Below are 23,526 nucleotides of genomic sequence, written 5' to 3' on the forward strand. Positions count from 1 at the left end.
AATTATTTAAATATCACATATTAATTGTTAGATTATTTAAAAAGTTTTTTACGTAAATGTCATTTTATAAAACTGATAGTAATAAAATACTTATTGTATATTATAAATAATGAATTTATTTTTATCTCTTACCTTGATTCATTTCTTGATGTATTTTGAAAGTTAAAACATGAATAAAATATATAATAAAAAACATTAAATTATTGTACTTATGATTATTATAGTAAGATATATAATAATAAGGCATAGTGATTCTCAAATATATAACAAGTAATTATCAAATATATAATTACTTAATGTTTCAATTGCATTAATATCTTCTAGATTTATATTTTTTCTTTATTATTTTATAAACGAGATTAAAAAATATTTAATAAAATATGTTCAATTACATATAAATATTAAACTATTTGTATTATTATTATTAGTATTACTATTATATCATTTTTTTATATCATTTTTTATTATTTTTTTTAATGATATATTACTTTCATAATTTATAATTGTTTAAATATAATTATATTTGTTATTTTTTTCAGAGAAAAAATTATAACAGATAAACTATAAGAATTTGATTAAAATGATCTCATAATTATAAAATGTTGCTACATTTAAAATAAAAAATAAAAAGCATAAAAATTATATTAAAATTATATTAACTTATTAACAAATAACATATATTTCAGCATTTCTGGAGTAGAGGATTTATTCAAGCGAGAATTGATGCTTAATGTTTCCTTATAAATATTAATATCATAAACATGATTTGATAAATTATGGTAATTCGTAATTGAATATAAATATGTATAATTTAGATGAATTTTAATTAAATAATTATTAATTATAATGCCACTAATAAAATTGAGAACAAAAAAATATAATTCGTTCCCTTTTTTAAAAAGGAAAAATAAAGAATATAGGAAATATAGAAAAATTAATATGTTTGTATGTATATTTTGGATGTAAGAAGAACAAAATATTTTCCTAGAAATTTATATTTTAATAATATTAGACAGATAAATTTTTGTATTTTACAGGAAAAATTTAAAAATTATTTATTGAAAGAAAAATGGAAATAATCACGAGAAATTAATACGGCTATCTCATCCTGTATCAGAGTGAAAAATATTTATAAAACATATAATTCGTTTGTATAACATATCATGTAATAATAAAATGATTAATTCTTATGATATAAATTGTTAAATGAAATGAAATGTATATATTACAAGATGTACAAATGATATAATATTTCATCTATAATTGTCTGTGAAAAGTTAATATTTGAATTAAAGTTGTTGAACATGTTGGTATCTATTAATATATTTACATATAATAATTTATTTATTTTTTTTTTTGATAATATTATCATTGAAAATTTTAATTAATTAGTGAATGTGATCTTCCTTTCTGATGGTATAAAAAAAAATTTATATAAAATTTATTGCATATATTGTCATTATAATTTAAATAGGAATTTTGTTTTTTTAAATAAAAATATTTATACAATATTTAATATTTTATTTAAATTTATTGTAAATTAAATCGCTGTAAAATTTACAGGATTATTTAAAAATTTTAGAAAAATTCATTTTAGAATTTATTTTACTATCTTCGTTGTTGCTTTGCAATTTTATTACATAAAAAAATATCTTTTAATTTTTTATTATATTATGCTGGTAATTGAATATCCCACTATAATTTCATTAATAATTCTACTATTTACAAATAGAATTCAATATCAAACGTTTATCGTATAGAAAACATTGACAATAATAAAATAGTTAAAATAATTTGTAAAAATATTAAACAAGGCCGGAAAATATGAATAATATTTGGAGGAATAGAGGGAATGAGATAATCGATAGTGAAACTTTTTCAAGCTTGTTGTGTTCGAATGGAACGCAAGAATATTTGTATATGTCGATGATCCTGTATATTATCATTTTATACGAATATATCCACAAATTTCATTTGAATAGATTAATCTCTTTTTCACGAATTTTTGAAGTAGCCATGCATAAAATTCTCGCGTTATGCACGAGGGAATTATATTACATGGGAACAAAAAAAAAAAAAAAGGAGGAAAAAAATCAAAAGATTTTCATACATGAATATGTTCTTTTCTCTTCTTCATTTTTAATTATTTTCCGTTCATTTGGATAAAATATTTGAATTTTCAACAAATTTACGATATTAATTGGTCGCAGGTTGAACGAATTTGAATTTATATGAAAAATTTCTACACGAAACTTTCATTTTCACTTTCATACCTTTAAAATCACTCTGTTTTTGGAATTCTTATTTAAAAGAACGAAAATATATCATTTTATTGCAAAATAATTTTTTAAATCTAAACGTTAAATTTCACATTTCCACTAGAATTTTTATATTAATATTATAATTTTTTTTTTTTAATAATTTTATTCACGTGTCTTTCTTTTATTTTAAAAATTGAGAGATCTTTTATTTTTACAGTAAAATATTTCCACTTAAATATTTAAGATAATTTTTATTTTATTTTTTCCATCATAAAACATCATGGTATCGTGATTCCGTCCAGAAAAATGAGATTATTAATTATTCTCTCGGCATTAGTCATAATTTGCTCGATGCGATATAATTTTCCATCGGACAAATCACGGGATTCCCCACGGTATTTTTCACCCTAGACTACTAGTAACCTTCCTACTAAACCGCTTACTTCATTGTGGCCATTATCTACCGTCTAACATTTTGTTTCAAAAGTATCGAAATTAATCCTTGTTGACATAGCAGAATCGAAAAGTTCGAATTATCTTCACAGTAAATTCTAATTAGAATTTTACATTAATTACTCATCTTTGAAGATGAGTCGGTATAATTATTCCAATCTCGGAAAATTAAGATGGGAGATTAGTTCTTGCGAAAATTATTTTCTTCGTCGTTTTTGACATTTTTTTTTTTTTCTTTTGTAATCTAACTAGTTGATACTTTTGCACAAAGTAAAAAATAAATTGTCCTTTGTAAAATGATTAAAATGATTTCTTTTCTCACAATATAATATTTTTTTTTTAATATTAGTAAAAATGATTATATTATATAATAAATATATTTATTATAGAATTGCTCATAATTATAATATAATAAGACTATATTACGCTTTTTTAAACATTTTTCAGATTATTTAGTATTTTTATCTGTTCGAATGAAAGAATAATTTTATTTTTCATTTCTAAAAATTATTATTTTAATTTCTAATCTAAAAAGAATGAAAAAATTGCAATCGATTCCATATAATGCATTAAAGTACTCATAAATACATAAATATTCAGAGAACATACTTATAAGCAAAGAACGATCCAGTTTTGAAAATTTATTGGAACATGTTTCAATTTATCTTATCACTACGACCTATATATTTAAAGATACTTTGATATTTATATTTATTAAATTACAACATTTCATCTCTTTGAAAAAGTTAAATATTTAATATTTCTTTAATATTTCAATTACATTTCCTAATAATTCGTGTATAATTTATTCTCGAGTATACTTGACGAATGTTCGATATCGATTTTACTTTAAACATTTTTCACGAGGAAATGTCGCTTTATATAATTTTCTAAAATTTTCAAGATAAGTTTTTTTCTCCGATTTCTGTTATCATATCGATCTTCTACATATTCGAAGATTTTTACTGTGCTGAAATAAATAAAATCGAATCCGTAATTCAAAGAGCAAATAACTCGAATAATAATGAATTTACGCGATTCATATCTGCGCAGAGAAAGTTGGTGGGATAAATCAATTGGAATATATATATATACCGGCAAAATGAATCCATAATTATACATTAGACTCACCATAATAAGTAGTACAGCTCCAAGATTAAAATTCTGTTCTATTTTTTTATTTTCTTCTTATCGATCGTTTCCAATCCTTATTTTATTATTGTATTTTTTCTTTAAACCATTTTCTCTTATAATATTATAATTACAATATATATTTCACTTTAACGATCTGAATAATTTTTTTTATTATTTCAATGCGGATAAATAAAATTTATTTGAATTGTGTCACGCGATAAATGTATAATTCAAATACATTTCGCCAAACAATACTTTTTTTTTTTTTTTTTACGCTCTTTTATTAATACCTCTACTTTAGTAGTACAGTGATTCCCAACGAGTGGATCCTCTGTTTTAAACCTATTTTAATACAAAAAAAAAAAGATCGAGGCATTGATGATTTTTTTAATCTTTTAAAAATTATCATAAATGAAATTTCTCTCTGTAAAAATTTGGAAAGTAAAATATAATATAAAAAGATATTTACCACGAATGTGAAGATACTAGAATTAAAGATAATTATGGAAACAATATTTTTGTTGAGAAAGAGAGAAAGAGAGAGAGAATATATTATTGATATAAAGATGAATTAATAGAGTCTTATAGTGATGCTGTAACTAGGGCATTGTCTAAGTAATGGGTTATAATATCCAAAGAAAATGCATGCGAATAAACGGAATTTCCTTCGCGCTTCGAAATTAAGGAGAGCAGAGGATTTACTATTCGTCGTAAATTTGTTTCGTTGCACGCTTGGAGGCTTCGGTTACGAGATCCTTCCCTAACAATAATAGATCTTTTCATTGTGCCTAACACAATGATCGACCTGTTTTTCGTCGAAGAAAAAAATAGGGAACTAGGGAGAGAGGGGGATGGGGAAGAAAGAAATAGACGAATTCGAAATCGGACCACCAGAAGAGAAAAATATTCCATTTTCGATCGTTTTCCAAGGGTTGAACGCGTAATATTTTCCAATAAAACGAGACGGCTGGCTATTATTGATCTGTTAGAATCTTTCTTAAAGATTTTTTTTATTAATTTTTCTCAAAGATCTTTGCTCAAAAGTATATATTTTTGTTTGTGATGAGCGAAAATATTTTTTTTTTTGATTCTTACTTATATTAAAATTGTGGTTGGCCAATTGTTAAATATTTAAAAGATTATTCATATATATATTCATTAATTTGTTATATAAAGTATTAAATATATTTTAAAAGATTAATTCTAAAGGCTAAAATGGAAACAAAAATGGGTAAACAGGAACGTTAAAAACTTATTTATTAAGTAATAAACAAAGTTAAATGAAGCAAGGTGGGAACAAAGTACAGCAACAATCTCTTTCCCACTTTATCCAATTTCAATTACTTATTAACTTTAATAACAAATAAATGACATTTTTCTATATTTTGTTTTAAGTTCCTGAAATTGATCCTTTCATCTATAATTGAAATATTATTACACCCAATATAAAATCCAACCTGTAAATATACGTTTGATAAATTTTCCTTTCCAAATCCTTCGAATTTTATTAAAAAAAAAAAAAAAAGAAAAACAGAATAAATGAATAAACGTTAAAAATTTGAAATATAATATAATTCCAATAGAACTTTTTATCACGAGAATCTATCTAACTTCAGCATCCCAGGTTAGTTTAATTAAAACGTAAAACATGTTAGATCTTGGACGCGGCGTTGAACACGTCGCCATTATCAACGCAGTTTGTATTCAAATGAATCGCGAATGAATGCAAACGAGGTGGGGGCTGTTTAACGAAACGCGTGCCCGATGCGTGGGAGAATAAATTAGGACTAAGATGGCCGGGCTAATAAGGATAAGCAGCGTTCCTTTTCGCCGGATGGAAAACAATTTCCGTCTGGATGAACACAAGTACATAAGGAAGAATCTTGAATCTCTCTTCTTTATCCCTCGAGAAGCATCTGAAAAATTGAGCAAAAAATTTATCAATCCAAATTCAATTCCTCTTGTGAATCCTAATATTTACGATTTAATTGTAATTGCAACGTAATGATAAATTTTGCTATGATAATTTTACTCGAAATGTGACGTAATATCGCTTCTTACACTTTTTTCCCTCTCTCTCGTTCCCATTGTTTCTTCTTATTCGGTATGCTGCAAACATCGGCACGTTACATATCGATCGCCACGGTTTTTGATACTTTTTGCTATGCTCAGTTCTCGAGGAAAGCATCAGGCACAGGATGATGGCGAATCGGTGAAGTATTATTTTGTATGGAATAGATTGAAACGCGGCGTTATCCAAGCTGAATTGATGCCACTCCGCTAGAGTATCGACGTGTATCTGTTGCATCCGAAATGAGTGTTTCTATATATATATATATATAGAAAATAGGTATGCTCGAGTAGATATTGTTCGTGTGTAATGTTTCGAGTAATGTCAAGAGATCGTTTATTGAGAGGCGATGAATTTGTCGACGCATAAAATCTTTTTGAAGATTGGGAAGAAAAATCTGAAGGTTTAGAGAAATCAAGGGATGAGTATTCGAGTGAAAAATGATTCCATTTCCAATGAAAGTTGGATCGATTGTTAATTTAATTTTTTTTTTTTTACCAATTTTTCGAATAATTCTTTATAATTTAGTTATAATATACTGTTGCTTAAACGAATTATTATTTTTCAAATTAATTAATGATGAAATACTAAGATTTGCATAAATTTTTTCTAATCATTAATTCGTATTTTCAACTTCTCTCGCGAGTTTAAGCTCATAAGAAAGTTGCACGGTTATCCTGAAGATTCATGGTGTGAAACAACCAAGTTCTGACAGTATTGTAGCATTTCGTAGCGTCTTCTGGATTGTTCCTTTAAGAAAAAAAAAAAAAGAATATGATAACGTATCATATTCAACAACGTTAAAATATTAAAAAGAAAATTAAATTGGAACTGTTTTAAAATAATAATTCATTTTTTTTTAAGAAATAAAAATAACTTTTTAAGAGCCTTTTAATCGTTTATTATGAATCCTTTGGATTATCATGATAAATTAAGAAGAAAAGTACACAATGATTTTGATGCTGCATAGCTCTATTGATTGAAAGAAAGAATATGATAAGGTATTTTTTGTTTTAAGAAATAAAAATAACTTTTAAGAGTCTTTTAATTTATTATGAATCTTTTGGATTATGATAAATTAAGAAGGAAAATACACAATGATTTTGATGCTGTATAGCTCTATTGATTGAAAAAAAGAATATGATAAGGTATTTTTTGTTTTAAGAAATAAAAATAACTTTTTAAAGGTCTTTTAATTTATTATGAATCCTTTGGATTATTATGATAAATTAAGAAGGAAAGTACACAATGATTTTGATGTTGTATAGCTCTATTGATTGAAAAAAAAAAGAATAATTTAAAAGAGAAAAATATATGTACGCAAATGTAGCGAGTGAATGCAAAGGAGAAAGTAAACTAAGAATGAATTCGACGAATGAATCCAGTAGTATAGATCAACGAATAAGAGATTTTTATTAGAAAATCGGAATCCCGAATTGAAAGATCTATTTTTTTTTTCTATTTTCCAATTTTCCTTTCATACACGCACAGGAAACTTAATTAAAACGAATAAATCAATATGTATTACGTATTTTTGCATATAACAATCAAGAACGCGTTTCAAAATAAATTCGTTCATATACTAGATTGAATGATGAAGTAAATCTAAAAAAAAAAAGTTATTATAAAGATGTATATTATTAATAAGAAATATTTATAGTACAAAATATTCAGATTATTATTTTCCATCCTCGATTTAATCCTAAGATCTTCAAGATGTCATACGAATGAATTCGTCAAAAATTTACAATATCTACAGCATCTCTCATACTTGCAGATTTTATCGATGAAAAATCGAAGAGATTAAAAAACATCTTGATACGTTGTATGCCGTAGAAACTCGGATATGCAACATCGATTAACTAATACAGTATAATCTGCGTTATTATGCGCATATCACGCGTTTATAAATCTTGTACGATCCCATGATCGGACAACACGCGTCATTGTATACTTGGATTATCCTGGATAATCATTACATTCATTTGTCTTATAAATAGAATACGGGAATAATCCTTATTATTCGATAATTGTTATTCAATTTTTTATTTCCTGTGTTGGATAATTCTATTATTATTCCATCTATTTTTCTTCTTATCAGAAATATTCAGTCACAAATATCTTTTGAAATTTAAGTTGCAAATTATTATTATTATTAATTTTTTATTTTCTGATCCAGTATTGGATAATTCTATTATTATTCCATCTATTTTTCTTATCAGAAATATTCAGTTACAAATACCTTTTGAAATTTCTCTTAAATTGTAAATTATTATTATTATTCGATAATTATTATTAATTTTTCATTTCCTGGTCTAGTGTTGGATAATTCTATTATTATTCCATCTATTTTTCTTCTTATCAGAAATATTCAGTCACAAATACTTTTAAAATTTCTCTTAAGTTGCAAATTATTATTATTCGATAATTGTTATTCAATTTTTTATTTTTTGGTCCATTGGATAATTCTATTATTATTCCATCTATTTTTCTTATCAGAAATATTCAGTCATAAATAAAATAAACTTTTAAAATTTCTCTTAAATTGCAAATTATTATTATTAATTTTTTATTTTCTGATCCAGTGTTGGATAATTCTATTATTATTCCATCTATTTTTCTTATCAGAAATATTCAGTCACAAATACCTTTTGAAATTTCTCATAAGTTGCAAATTATTATTATTCAATTTTTTATTTCTTGGTCGAGAATACCAATATTGAATAATTCTATTATTCCATCTATTTTTGTTGTATCAGAAATATTCAGTCACAAATATAAAATTTAATTATTTTTCTCAAGTTGCAAATTCTTTTTATTATTGCGTTCGAATTATTACGTTATCATTTAACGTAGTAAATATAGAGACTTGATAAGGAAGGTGTACGCTGGTGTAACGTTTTTATTTGGAAAAATCTGCATTGTAATAGTCGCATTCAAAGTGGTTTCTTTCGGTAAATATACACGATTCCAAATGCTTTTCCATTTATGGAAGCTCTCTCTTTATAAGCACTTTCAGGAATCGATTTTAGATCAGTCTCTTTATTTTCTTTTATTTCTTCAATCGTTTGAAATCAATGTCTTTTCAACGAGAAGTTGCACAGAGCTGAAAGAACTAAGTGACCAGCAGTGAATGGAACATAGTTTTATTTCTTAACGAGAGATCATTGAACCCTTCTTGCACGATCTTTTGAATTAAATCATTACACAAATTTGATGTAAGTACAATTTTATTATTTTAAAGTCGATATGAAAAAATTCTTTTTGTTTTACCAAAAAACTTTGGAATCATGCCTTATAAATTTTATTAATATTAATCTAAACGAGAAAACCTGATAATTATAAAATTGAAAATAAAATTAAATATTATTCGCACGATTTTTTTTAACAAGATTAATATTAAATTTTATTAAAATAAATTACATCTATTATATATTTTTATCTACACAGAGCATAAAGTTAAAAGGAATATAATTAATATTATATTCTCACTTATCCTCTTCTCCTCTCGCGTTTATTAAATATTAACATTTTTAGAAACTTTTTTTTTTTTTTTTTAATTAAATCTCTTATTAAAAATACGTATAATAAAAATTATTTCTCTTTTTTCCCCTAATATCTGTAACGTACGTATAATTTTCAAAGTATATACACACATATATAAATATTTAATGATGAGAACAAGCATCTTCTTAAGAACATCGGCCATTATCCTTTAACACGTCCGTCTTTACCGTCGACTTAACCTATATTAAAATCCTTAATTTAAATAAATTCACGGCGTGGATTAAAACGTTTTAAAAGGGGCGCGAAACGAATGATTATTGCCGAAAAGAGCGTTGATCACCACGTGAAAATCCTACAACACGTTAAGATTTTTCTCTCGAGTAATTAACCGGCGCGATTCGACTCGTAAACGCTGCCTTTACTGCCCCCCAAGAATAAACTTTTTGTTTACGGCTTACGATATAATTGCATCGGCGAAACTTCGAACAGTTTTGGCCGACGAAACGTGGCAACGATAAAATATCGTTTCCACTGGTGACTTTTACCGTCACCAGTTTCCAGTTGTTATAAATTATAAAATCGCGTTACGTTTCTCTCGAACGTGATACTCGATGCCTTTTTTTCTTCTTCTTCTTCTTTCGACGAAAAGCTAAATACTTTTGAAAATATATATTTATTAAATGTAATTCGTTTAATTGAAATGGAAAGAAAATCTTTATATTTACTTTTTAATTTTTGACTAAAAAGAAAATCTGAAAAAATTATTTCTACTTGTTTCTTTATATCGTGAAGATCTTTTTTTTTTTTATGTTTATTATAATTGTAAGGCTTCGAAAATTCAACGTGATACTCGATGCCTTTTTTTTTTTCTTCTTCTTCTTTCGACGAAAAGCTAAATACTTTTGAAAATATATATTTATTAAATGTAATTCGTTTAATTGATATGGAAAGAAAATCTTTATACTTACTTTTTAATTTTTGACAAAAAAGAAAATCTGGAAAAATTATTTCTACTTGTTTCTTTATATCGTGAAGATCATTTTTTTTTATGTTTATTATAATTGTAAGGCTTCGAAAATTCAATGTGACACTCGATGCCTTTTTTTTCTTCTTCTTCTTCTTCTTTCGATGAAAAGCTAAATACTTTTAAAAATATATATTTATTAAATATAATTCGTTTAATTGATATGGAAAGAAAATCTTTATACTTACTTTTTAATTTTTGACTAAAAAGAAAATCTGGAAAAATTATTTCTACTTTATATTGTATTTATATTATGAAGATCATTTTTTTTTATGTTTATTATAATTGTAAGGCTTCGAAAATTCAACGTGATACTCGATGCCTTTTTTTTTTTTCTTCTTCTTCTTTCGACGAAAAGCTAAATGTAATTCGTTTAATTGAAATGGAAAGAAAATCTTTATACTTACTTTTTAATTTTTGATAAAAAAGAAAATCTGGAAAAATTATTTCTACTTGTTTCTTTATATCGTGAAGATCTTTTTTTTTTATGTTTATTATAATTGTAAGATTTCGAAAATTCAATAAAAATTATTGTTTATCTAATCTAGAAGATTAAAGACAAATCATCATTATAATTTTGATATTTTTCTTTTATCCTTACTCATTTTTTATCTTAATAATATATAATGTATAATTATCGATAAATTTTCATATACTCTATGAAAAAAAGCTATTTTTTATTGAAATAAATTATAAAAATAAAGGATATTGTGAAATTGTATATATTGCGATAAAATCTAATGAGAAAATTCAAATATGTTTAAAAAAATAAATATAGAATAAAAAAATTTTAACGATGTTAACCAACATAACATAAAAATTAATTAATAAAATTAGAAATATTTGCAATTATTTTTTAAAAATGTACATTTTTATTAACTTATTGCTTTTAACTTGATAAATATTTTTCTACGACATTTGCAAAAATCTTTTCATTCAACATTTTCATACATCACCAACATTATACAATCGACGTTAACAGTTAAAAATGTTTCTCTTCTTCATTTCTTTTCATAATTTTTTCAAACCATATCCATTTGTTCCCAAGACTGAAAAGCTGTCGTTTTCTTTATCAAAACTAGGACTCTACAAATGTTTCTTTCGGTAGAAAAGAAGTCATAGAAGGAAATAGATTCAGGAAGCAAAGAACTATCTTATTTCTTGTTTGACTTTCTTTCTTTATGAATCTTCTTCTCCTCCTTTTTTTTTCCTCCCTCTTACATTTATCTCTTTTCAGTATATTAAAACGACACAAATATCTCATTCTTGTCAAATTCCATTTGATTATAATTATAATCTAATTTATTTTTATATATAAATACATAATTACAAAAATTAACATCATTCCTTAACTATTTCATTGTTCTACACTTTATATCTTTTTATATTAATATCAAATATGAATATATTACATTTTGAATGATAAATTTTAGAAAAATTCTTACACAAATTTACGTTGAAACTTCAAAAATCGAAATAAAAAAGATACGATAAATAAAAAGGATATATAATTTGTTCGAAAATTTATCGAATTTTAAAAGTTTATTTCTAATTCGTACAAAAAAGATTTGTTGATTCGCGAAAAAAAAGAAAAAAAGAAAATATGAAAAGAAATGGTCAACGCGAAATGGATGAATTTTAAACAGGAGAAAAATTGAAAACGGAGTGAATTTGATCCGATATCGAAATAATTCGTAAAATTGTTTGCCCGTTACCCAACTCGTAATGGGAAACACCATTGTGCACGAGAATGGTTGCGGTTTAATTGCTCCAAAAAAAAAAAAAAATAGAAACGACACTGTCACGAACGGACAGATATAGCTAATTCAACTCGTCGCGTTATGGAAATCGCGGCCACAAATTTTAAATATGTAATAGCCCCGGTTGCCTCAATTAAAGCGGTTTTAACTTTAATTCGATTTCCAATCTCGTTGTCGTCCTGTATAATCTGTTACGCATTTTTTCCTTTCCCTTTCAGTTTCCTGGCTAATTATTTTCTCTCGCATCACGAATGGATAAAGATACAAGGAATTATTTATCATTAATAAATGTTTCTCTAAAATTTTGTACATTTTTGTATATTGCTGAGGATGGGATCCATAAGGAAAGAAATGATTTTTTTTTTTTCGTTTCAGGAATCAGGAATTTAAGAGAAAAATTTAGCTTAAAATTTTTATTATCTCTAAGAGATTAGATTCAGATTAATTTTGAATTCAAACATTCGTCATCGTATTTAAAATCATTCAGGAATTTGTGAAAAACCATCACTTTTAACTTTTGATCGAAGATCTATCTATCATTTTTTTCTTTCCCTTTTAGTTTCCTGGCTAATTATTTTCTCTCGCATCACGAATGAATAAAGATACAAGGAATTTATCATTAATAAATGTTTCTCTAAAATTTTGTATATTTTTGTATATTGCTGAAAAGAGGATGAAAATTTGGGATCCATAAGGAAAAAAAAGATTTTTTTTTTTTCGTTTCAGGAATCAGGAATTTAAGAGAAAAATTTAGCTTAAAATTTTTATTATCTCTAAGAGATTAGATTCAGATTAATTTTGAATTCAAACATTCGTCATCGTATTTAAAATCATTCAGGAATTTGTGAAAAACCATCACTTTTAATCTTCGATCAAAGATCTATCTAAATTGAAAGGAATCTTCATCGCAATCCTTGATTTTATATAAATTACAGAAGTAGTTAATGATAATTATTTGAAAATATTGAGGATATTCATGGATTCATGAATTTCAATTCTTTTTTCTTTTTTTAAATTTTTTAATAGTAAGAAAATTGATTTTAATTCAACTACGAAGATTAGATTTCCAGATTGCAATTGAAGAAGTCGTTTAAATTGACGTCCAGGGAGTTGGTTTCTTCACCATCAGAATGATGCATACGAAGTGTGGTTATTAGAAAGTTTTGAGATTAGCACAAGTATCTTTAAATTTTCAAATTCGATCATCGAAAGCCATATTAAAAGAAATTTAATTCAAGTTCAAACGATATTTATATTAAATATGCAACAATCTTCGCATAACTTTTTCACGAGTTTGAATTCGAAAGATGATAATCGAAACGAAAGAATTTAATATTTGATTTTACGTTGATTTTCGTGATCGATGATTTTCTATGAGAGAAAAATCGAGAAATGTCATCGATGATAATATTTTAATACAGATTATTAAAATTTATGACAAGCAACGAGAGAAACAATGTTTCGCATGAAATTAATTCAGTTTAGTCATAATTCGACACAAATATATAAAATAATACGAAAATGGAAAATGGATTCCGTGTAAATTAAGAAGGAAAAAAAAATCTATATATAAATAAAGATATTCTAACTGTTTTATTATATCATAACGAAATAAATTTGATCGGGATATGAAATTTTAACATTTAAATTCTAATTTGTAAAAAATTAAAAATTCTTTTTAAAAAAAAAAGATAAATGAATTCGTATAAAATATATCGTTCACGGAAATGTTTTTAATTGTAACGACTGGTGACGTTTACAAGGGAAGATTTACTTTAAAGGAAAGAGATTTTGTTGGAAATATATAAAATATTTTGGTTAAGAGATCATACAGTTCAGCAGAATTTTCATGATTCAATGATTTAAAATATCCAGTTCCGATGTATGAAAAATTTTTCTTATATCTCTCAATATTTACATTTGTATTCCGCGGAATATGATTCCGATCAAGTGATAGTAAAAAGTAAACGTTTCTTCCTTCCATCAACTGAAAATTTATCTCGAATTTCCTATCCTCAAATGCGGTTCAATTTATTCCGTTTATTATGAATTATATATCCTTTCCTGATAAATATTTCAGATAAATAAAAATTAAATGTAAATTAAATATCTAGCCCTAAAATCTCAGAAAATTTCTGAAAATCCTTCCAAACTGATATATCCTTTATAAAATTAATATAAAATAAAATCTCAGAAAATTTCTGAAAATCCTTCCAAACTGATATATCCTTTATAAAATTAATATAATTTAAATCAAATACTTGGACAATTCTGAATATCAAGCCATTAAAGGCTAACTAAAGCAACATTTTATTTGCAATTCTTTTTTCCAATTTTATATTTATAAAATTTTATTTATTATTAATATATTAATAATTATATATAGAATATATAGTTACTTTTCCTCACTTTTATTTCTTCTTTTATCTAAATTCTATTGTAAGATAATATTAAGAAACTATAATATCAATTACAATAGGCTACTTCTTACATCAATATTCAATATTCTCCTTAATGCCTCTATTCTCCAAACCCAGCATGAATGAAATTCAGAAAAATTCAAAGAGGAGGAAATTTGATTTAAATTAATCCCAATAATTAAATATTCTTTAATTCCCATTTTTCTTTTATTGTCAAATTTCAATTCATCAAATTATTTAAACTCTTATAATCATTATTTAATTTTCCAAAACACCTCTCTCTTTCTCTCTCTCTCTCTCTCACCAATCTTGAAAGAAACAGAAATCAAACCATTTATCCCTTCCATTTATTATCCACTTTAAATAAGAAACAAATGAAAAAAGATAATCAATGAACTTGATCGTTCATCCTCCTTTTTCATAGAAATCACCGATTTCCTTGTCATCGTCGTTTCCTCCCTTCCCATCGAATCCTAAATAAAAAAACGGCCCACCCTCGCCACGATTAACCAAGATAAACCAAGATCACCTTCCCCTCCCCTCTTTCTCCCATGCACAGCATCGAAAGTAGCAACAGGACGGAGGGGGATGGAATCACCGTACCGATCGGCGAAAACGGGGGCGTGTTGGGTGAACGGAGAATGCGAAAAGAGAGGGTTGAGAAGGCGACCGGGGGGTTGGATCGCACATTCCCCCCCGGGGGTAACTGGTCGAGGCGCAAGGTATAAAATCAGACGTCGGATACCTGGGGTTATTCAGTGTTGGACCGGATCCCGTGCTCGGCTCAACATCACTTCATTGGATCCCGATCTCCGTGCCATCGACCGTATCAGAACGCGATGAGAAATCATCTGTTCGTATTCCTCGTCGTCCTCTCAATATTTTCCGTCTCTCTCAACCGTAAGTGCAAGAGTTCCGTTGGAGAAAGAACGGAAGAGGGATACTTTTTTTCTTTTTTTGAATCCTCGTTTTCGCGCACCCCCCAAAAGGGATTATTATGATTATTTTTTTTTTAGCGTGTGTTTTCTTTCATTTTGGCTTTGAGAGATGAAATTGTTTCCCTTTGTAACGTCTTTAATTTTTTTTTTTTTTCCCTTTCTTTACTTGAAAGAAGGGGAATCGTTCGAAGAGGGATGATGTTTAATTTATTAAAGGAGAGGCAAGGGATTCTTGTTTCTTTTCCTTTTTCTTTTTTAGTATTATAACGTTTGCATACTGGTTTGATGTATTTATTATTCTTTGTTTCAGTCTCCATGGTGAAATTACTCTTCTTCTTCTTCTTCTTCTTGATGTTTCATTTTCTTTGGGAAATTCTTCTTAAATGATTCTTAGTTTATTATAGAAACGGGCCGGTATTATATCTTATTGCTTCTTTCCTCCTTCGCTTTTTACCTTTCAGTAACTTTTGCAGCAACTTTTTGTTTATTCCTATTTTAATAATTAAGATAATATTCCTCCTCTCAAGCTCTTAATATCTCTCCTTTTTTATTCAGATTCTTTATTGCAATAATTTTTATTTTGCTAATTTTTTTTCATTCTTTGCATTTTCTTCCTTTTTTTTTTGTATTCGATTAACAAAAATTAAATTTCTATCGATATATTATTAACCGGTTTTCTATGAGCTTATTTGATCTCTCTCATCTTATTATTATTTCATGTTTTCTTTTTTTGTTTAATTATTGGATGCTAATTCTCAAAGTATTCCTTGCTTTACTTTCTTTTTTATTCCAATTATCTTATAAATTCGAGCGAGAAATAATAAGTTTTTTAAGAATTTTGTCTTTTTAGTATCCCCATGTGAGCAAGATCGGCAGTTGGAATCTACAAGAGGCAAGATGTTTGCACAAGTACCACTTTTTTTTTTTTGAATTTTGTTTCATACTTCTTGTACTTCTCTTCCTTTTAATTGCTATTCTGCAATTCTGTAATTTAATCAATATATTATTGCTTTTGAATTCATTAATAAGATTTGTTTAAATTTAACAATACGTAAAAAATTTTACTATTAATTGAATTTTTGTTTCTTTTTGTTGTTATTTTTTAAATCTAGTAATAGACAATTTTAGAAAACAGGCTGTCTTCCTTATAAAAATTTCGAAAATTCGATTTTACTAACTTTACTATTATTTACTTTTAAAATTACGTAATTTAATTAAAATTTTTTTCTTTTCTTTTATTATCTTCTTGATCAAGTTTAAATAATAAAATAAAATGAAAATAATTTTTTTTTATATTTTTTTGCAATAACGTTAATTTTACTTTAATAATACCTATTGTTTTCAATATAAAACTGGGTAATATAAAACCGGATAATTCATACAGCCTCTAATTTCGCATTTCGCTCCATCGATAATGATGAAATATTTCGTTTTATCATTTCGTATTAAATTTCAAATCGACCGGTCGAAAAATTTTTTAATTCCAAAAATTCGGCAACATCTACTCCCTTTACGACCTTTACTTTTCCGCCTTTTTCATTTCTAATTAAACCAAAACAGGAAAAAGGGGGGGAGAGAAAAAAAAAGATCATGTTTCTCGAAAAAAGAGAAAACGAAATTCTCTGACGTTTTTGTTAGAAAGGAAAACACGTTCGCGGAGAAAAAGTTACCGCGGAATGAAGTAGAAATATTCGAATATACTGTGGTTAATTGGATCTGCATTCATTAAGTTATAACACAAGAAAAAAGAAAAAAATAAAGAAAAGAAAAGAAATGATCCTCTTTGAACACGTGAATTTAATTATATCCATCAAAATTATATACTTTTATTTGCTGCAACGTACCAATTGCATTATATTTTCAACAAAAAAAAATAATCAAAAAATAAAAAAAGAAAAAAAATGATTTTCTTTGAATACGTGAGTTTAATTATATCTATCAAACTTATATACTTTTATTTGCTGTAATCAATTGCATTATATTTTCAACAAAAAAAAATCAATAATAAAAAATAATCAAAAAATAAAAAAGAAAAGAAAAGAAATGATCCTCTTTGAACACGTGAATTTAATTATATTCATCAAAATTATATATTTTTATTTGCTGCAACGTACCAATTGCATTATATTTCCAACAAAAAAAAAATCAATCAAAATTATTATTATTTATTCGTTTGTGAACGAATATAACTTCAGTTCACGCTTCTTTATCCGAGATTCAAGAAAGAAAGAAATATACTACATTTTCAAATATTAATAATAATAAGAATAATAAGAATAATTATTCGATAAACCACAAATACTTATGCAATTTGATATCTTCGCGAACTTAATATAAACACTCTTTCATTAATCAATTTAGCTCGATTTTAACGAAATCCTCGCGGACGATAATAATAAAATTCAAAGATATTATACACATTTAATGAACTTGACAACGAATGAATACACAATATTTTCAATCAACGTTAAATATATTCCTTTTCAAACTCATGGATGGATGGAAAAAAAAGAAATTTACTTCAACTTACAGGGGGAGAGAAGTTAAAGCCCAATATGAGGCGTGCGTTCGGTTTGTTGACCTATCCAAGGATCGGCCGATCGAACGCGCCCATCTCGAATCTGAATTTCAACCGACGTGGCGTCGAATCGGACACAGATTTTCAATTTTACAGCGCCGAGTTGGACCCGGCCCCGGACAAAGATTACGAAGGTGAAGTATCGCCAATAACATTGAAACGTGCCCCTTCCCCTCCCCTCCGCACAACCTACACCGCAATCCCATTTTACGTGTACTTTGTCTTGTTTAGTGACAGATGGCCAATACCGTCACGCGCCATTTTGCCTACAACGCGTCCCCCTCGAATGATAACCGGACAGGATTTCCTTCCATTTTCTCCATTTTTATAATCCGTTCGAATACCGAATCGTTCCACGTCGATCTTTACGTTTTCAACGTTTTCAATGTTTTGAGGGTGATGAGAAAAATTGAAAATCGTGGACGGAATATATGCAGAGAAGGTTGATATAATTTCTGTAATTATAAATAAATAGGGCGAGGGTAATTTTTGTTACGCTAGGAGAGTTGCGTGGTGGATGATTGGTGGGTGTCATACGATAATATGGAATTAGGATGATAAATCATCATCCTAAGTTATTTTAAACGTGGCGAATTCTTACGATGAGATTTTTTTATTGTAATTGTTAAGTATTTTAATTCAAAGGAATATTCGAAATAATTTAATTACTTCTCAACGAATAAAATTTCTTGTGAAGGTAGAATAATATTTCATATGAAAATTTATATTTCTGTACGAAAATTTATATTTTTGACGCGGTTCACGATATTGACAGAATTATTTGAAAAGGTATTCGAATAAAAAGTATAGTGAAAAATAATAATTTGAAGGAGAATCATTCGAATAATTATTGAGCTACGAAGCTAGAAGATTAATTAACGGTTCACGATATTAACAGAATTATTTATAATTTGATTAATTATTAATAATTTGAAGGAGAATCATTCGAATAATTATTGAGCCAGGAAACTAGAAGATTAATTAACGGTTCACGATATTGACAGAATTATTTGAAAAAGTATAGTGAAAAATAATTTGAAGGAGAATCATTCGAATAATTATTGAGCCAAGAAGCTAGAAGATTAATTAACGGTTCACGATATTGACAGAATTATTTGAAAAAGTATAGTGAAAAATAATTTGAAGGAGAATTATTCGAATAATTATTGAGTCAGGAAGCTAGAAGATTAATTAACGATTCACGATATTGACAGAATTATTTGAAAAAGTATAGTGAAAAATAATTTGAAGGAGAATCATTCGAATAATTATTGAGCCAGGAAGCTAGAAGATTACTTAACGGTTCACGATATTGACAGAATTATTTGAAAAAGTATAGTGAAAAATAATTTAAAGGAGAATCATTATTGAGCCAGGAAGCTAGAAGATTAATTAATGTCAATTGAACGAGAAAGAAGAATTTACTTTCGCTTGAAAATGTGCAAATTTATTGTGAAAGAACAAAGTCGTCCTAAACTTGGATCATCGATCGAAATTCGTTCACGAATTTATAAAGCAAGTAACATTTCATTGAAAATGAAAGATCCAACGGATCTGGAACTAGGATCGAGTTTCAAATAATAATGTAACTTGTCCTACTATTCCCTATTCTATCAATTATTCGTCAACGATTCGAAATCAAAGATCGAAGAAGGGGAACTCGAAACTTGGTCGAAACTTCGATATCCAATACGCGGATTACAATACCTTCATTTTCCACGACAGTTTCTCAATTTTATCGATTACTTCCATCATCAATTTCATCTCCAACGATCATTCAAATAGCATGTATTTTCGAAAATTGAAATTTTCCTTGGATTTTGATTATATATATATATATATATATATACAGAAATGCGTCTCGAGTTGGCGTATAAATTATCATAATTATCCGCAGATTCCCCGGCTCCAAAATCTCTCGGGAGATCGATGCACGCTAAACACGCAGACAGAATTCCTAAGGAAGCATCATGGCTAATCTCGGATCGTCCTCGTTCGTCCAAAGACGGGTCTTGGAAGATCGACGAGGGAAGATCCATATATCCCTTCCTATTGAATTCAGGTATCGATCCAACTTTCTTCTCGTGTCTTTCTTCTCCAGATTAGAATTCTTATATTTAAAGATACTTTATGTCTCTTTTATTTCACGTGATTTTTTCTCATCGATTTATCATTCGAGTTAGTCGAACGATCGTGTTTCAAATTTCAAATAAAGAGAATCGCGCATTTCAACGTTTAGATATGTATATAGTGAAAGTTGAACGGCGTGGTTATTACGTGGATCGAGGAACAAAAGCGGGAAATATTGGATGAATATATTCCGTTGACACGTGGCCTAAATGCCAATTTAATTTTTCCCCCCGTAGAGATATTATTTCAACTCTGTCATCGTCGTCCGTACGATAACGCGCAAAGCGGATTCGTGGCGGTGAATAAAACATATAGCGTTAATGCGTTATTATATGCCGGTTGAAACTCGATAAATGAAAATATGCTTGCCCGTCTCGCAATTATGACAGGTTTTTGATCCTTGGGATGGGATACAGTTTTTTTTTAATTTTAATTTCTAGCTTTAAAGAGCAGAGGGAGGGAAATATCGGTCATTTCTTTAAAATTGTTTCAATTATAACGCGTTTCAAGTGTTATGGATATATTTAAATATTTTGACGAGATATTATCTTTGTCCAGTTTCATCGTGCAAGCTTTGATCTTTGATAGTTTTGGATGTATCGATATTTTGGGTTTTTAGAATCTTTATTTCTTAATTAATGGAACAATTCGTTTTCGTGTCGATTGCATTTTGACTTGAATGGGATAGATTAAATAGGCGTCAGAATTGTAGTAGAATTTTTTCGAAATAGCCGAGAAAATGTTTTTATAAAACCCGTTTAACTTTTATTTTATTTTTATTCGATATTTTATTTTGCGCAGCACGCCAATTAACGTTTTAGATTTCCAGCGCAAATTTTTTAGTTACGGATGCTATTTGGCTTGCTAATAAATAAAGTGATAAAAAGTGATTTATCAAAGGATGAATCTGTGAAATTTGAACGACTTTTGAAAACCTTTTAATCATACGAATTATAAATAAATAAAAAAAAAAAGATTTTACCTTTTGAATTATTCTATAAAAGCGTTCATCTTACATATTTCTTTTAAAGTATGATAATTAATGTTTGAAGTCTTGAAGACAGACTCTGCAAGATAAATTAATTCTTACTTACTTTTTATCCAAATTTCATTCTTGAAGAAGAATTTAGAAAATCTTGTAAACATCTAGAATCTGTTCATTCCATCCGCATAAAACTTCAATTATTCTTTTTTTATATTCATTCCAGTTTGATCACTCACAATTGCTACAATATTTCTAATTTTCCATACACTATTTTTCTGTATTATTAATTCTTACTTACTTTTTATTCAAATATCCTTCCTTTTATTGAAAAAGAATTTAGAAAATCTTGTAAACATCTAGAATCTGTTCATTCCATCTGCATAAAACTTCAATTATTCTTTTTTTATATTCATTCCAGTTTGATCATTCACAATTGCTACAATATTTCTAATTTTCCATACACTATTTTTCTGTATTATTAATTCTTACTTACTTTTTATTCAAATATCCTTCCTTTTATTGAAAAAGAATTTAGAAAATTTTATAAACATGTAAATCTAGAATTCATTCATTCCATAAAACTTCAATTACTCTTCTTTCATATTCATTCCAGTTTGATCATTCACAATTCAATTTCTACAATATTTCTAATTTTCTGTATTATTAATTCTTATTTACAAATTACTTTTTATCCAAATATCCTTCCTTTCATTGAAAAAGAATTTAGAAAATCTTGTAAACATCTAGAATCCATTCATTCCATAAAACTTCAATTACTCTTCTTTCATATTCATTCCAGTTTGATCATTCACAATTCAATTTTTACAATATTTCTAATTTTCCATACATTATTTTTCTGTATTATTAATTCTTACTTACTTTTTATCCAAATATCCTTCCTTTCATTGAAAAAGAATTTAGAAAATTTTGTAAACATCTGAATCCATTCATTCCATAAAACTTCATTTATTCTTCTTTCATATTCATTCCAGTTTGATCACTCATAATTTCTACAATATTTCTAATTTTCCATACACTATTTTTCTGTATTATTAATTCTTACTTACTTTTTATCCAAATATCCTTCCTTTCATTGAAAAAGAATTTAGAAAATTTTGTAAACATCTGAATCCATTCATTCCATAAAACTTCAATTACTCTTCTTTCACATTCATTCCTATTTAATCATTCACAATTGCTACAATATTTTTAATTTTCCATACACTATTTTTCTCTCTATATATATATAACACAGAAAGAATGAAAATATTGATGCATACTTACCTATTGAAAAGAGAAAAAAAAATTAATAACATTATATATAAAATATAATATAATATAAATGAATACAAATAATATAATATAAAATATAATATATATAAATGAAAAATATTTTAAATCAAAACTCACAAGATCTGAACTGAACTGATTACAATTACAGATCCTCCATCTAATTTCAATTCGAACAATTTCGGTTAAATTCTAATCGAATCTCTCCTTGTTCTTCCACGACGATTCGGGGATCACGTATAATGGTATCCACTGTATCCTCGTTAATTTCAGATTCTCGAAACAGTCAGGTGAACGGTTACACTCCTACGAGGCTCGATCGCCGGGGGAACGATGCCGATCGAATTCTCCGCAAATGATCGTCGCCGAGGATCTTCAGGTTCCGCTTCAATGGAATTCACGCGACTCGACCTAATCTATCTCTTTATCCAATAACCAGCCACTTAATGGAGGAAAGTTTCTTTGAACAAGTCGAGCGTATAACGAAAGGATGGATCGATTTTTTTCGCGAACCATTTCAGGAACCATTGTTTGTAGAAAAAAATTTATCCAAGTTTCCACGTATACATGGCCCGTAGAATTTTCACCTACGTACGAACAAGAGTAATAAAGCTGGTGAATACGGCTACGTTTCTTTTCCAACTTTTTTCTCTCCCCTGTTCGAATTTTTTCCTTTTCCTTCTCCCTGCGTTGATTTCGACCTTTCTTCTTTGAAATGAAAAAAAAATGTATTGTTATTGATGACATTAGTGTAAGAGAGATTGTGATAAATTATTTCCTTTATCGAGATATATATTCTTTTCTCGTTGAGTTTATTCAATTTTTCTTATTTTATCGAAGCTGATTTCCTTTGTTTGGAAAAGTAAAATTGATAATTTAAAACTGTTTACATATCATCTTATTTATTTTCTGAATATTGATTATGATGGAATTCAGTTTCTCCAATGAAATAAATTTAATGTGAAATCGGTATAA

General features: G+C 27.0%; 1 protein-coding gene across 2 annotated transcripts; it reads left to right on the forward strand.

Annotated features, from left to right (window-relative positions):
• Nucleotides 1-14,930: 14,930 nt before the first annotated feature.
• LOC100577997 (CAPA peptides) lies at nt 14,931-23,179 on the forward strand. Of its 2 annotated transcripts, XM_006559802.3 has the most exons (5): nt 14,931-15,530; nt 16,419-16,460; nt 18,101-18,280; nt 20,044-20,208; nt 22,825-23,179. In XM_006559802.3, the coding sequence occupies exons 1-5, from the start codon at nt 15,470-15,472 to the stop codon at nt 22,908-22,910; spliced, it is 534 nt and encodes a 177-aa protein (XP_006559865.1). In that variant the 5' UTR covers nt 14,931-15,469; the 3' UTR covers nt 22,911-23,179. The 2 variants fall into 2 exon arrangements, with proteins under 2 accessions (XP_006559865.1, XP_003249574.1); XM_003249526.4 differs by lacking the exon at nt 16,419-16,460 and having other exon boundaries at nt 14,963-15,530.
• The last annotated feature ends 347 nt before the right edge of the window (nt 23,180-23,526 follow it).

The sequence above is a fragment of the Apis mellifera genome, linkage group LG7 (genome assembly GCF_003254395.2).
Source record: "Apis mellifera strain DH4 linkage group LG7, Amel_HAv3.1, whole genome shotgun sequence".
NCBI lineage: Eukaryota > Metazoa > Arthropoda > Insecta > Hymenoptera > Apidae > Apis > Apis mellifera.

Excerpts from the sequence above, each read along its gene's own strand:
- LOC100577997 (XM_006559802.3), top strand. The coding sequence starts at position 15,470 with ATGAGAAATCATCTGTTCGTATTCCTCGTCGTCCTCTCAATATTTTCC. Across the intron at positions 18,281-20,043 it reads CCCGGACAAAGATTACGAAG|ATTCCCCGGCTCCAAAATCT; the intron begins GTGAAGTATCGC and ends AATTATCCGCAG. Across the intron at positions 20,209-22,824 it reads TCCCTTCCTATTGAATTCAG|ATTCTCGAAACAGTCAGGTG; the intron begins GTATCGATCCAA and ends CGTTAATTTCAG.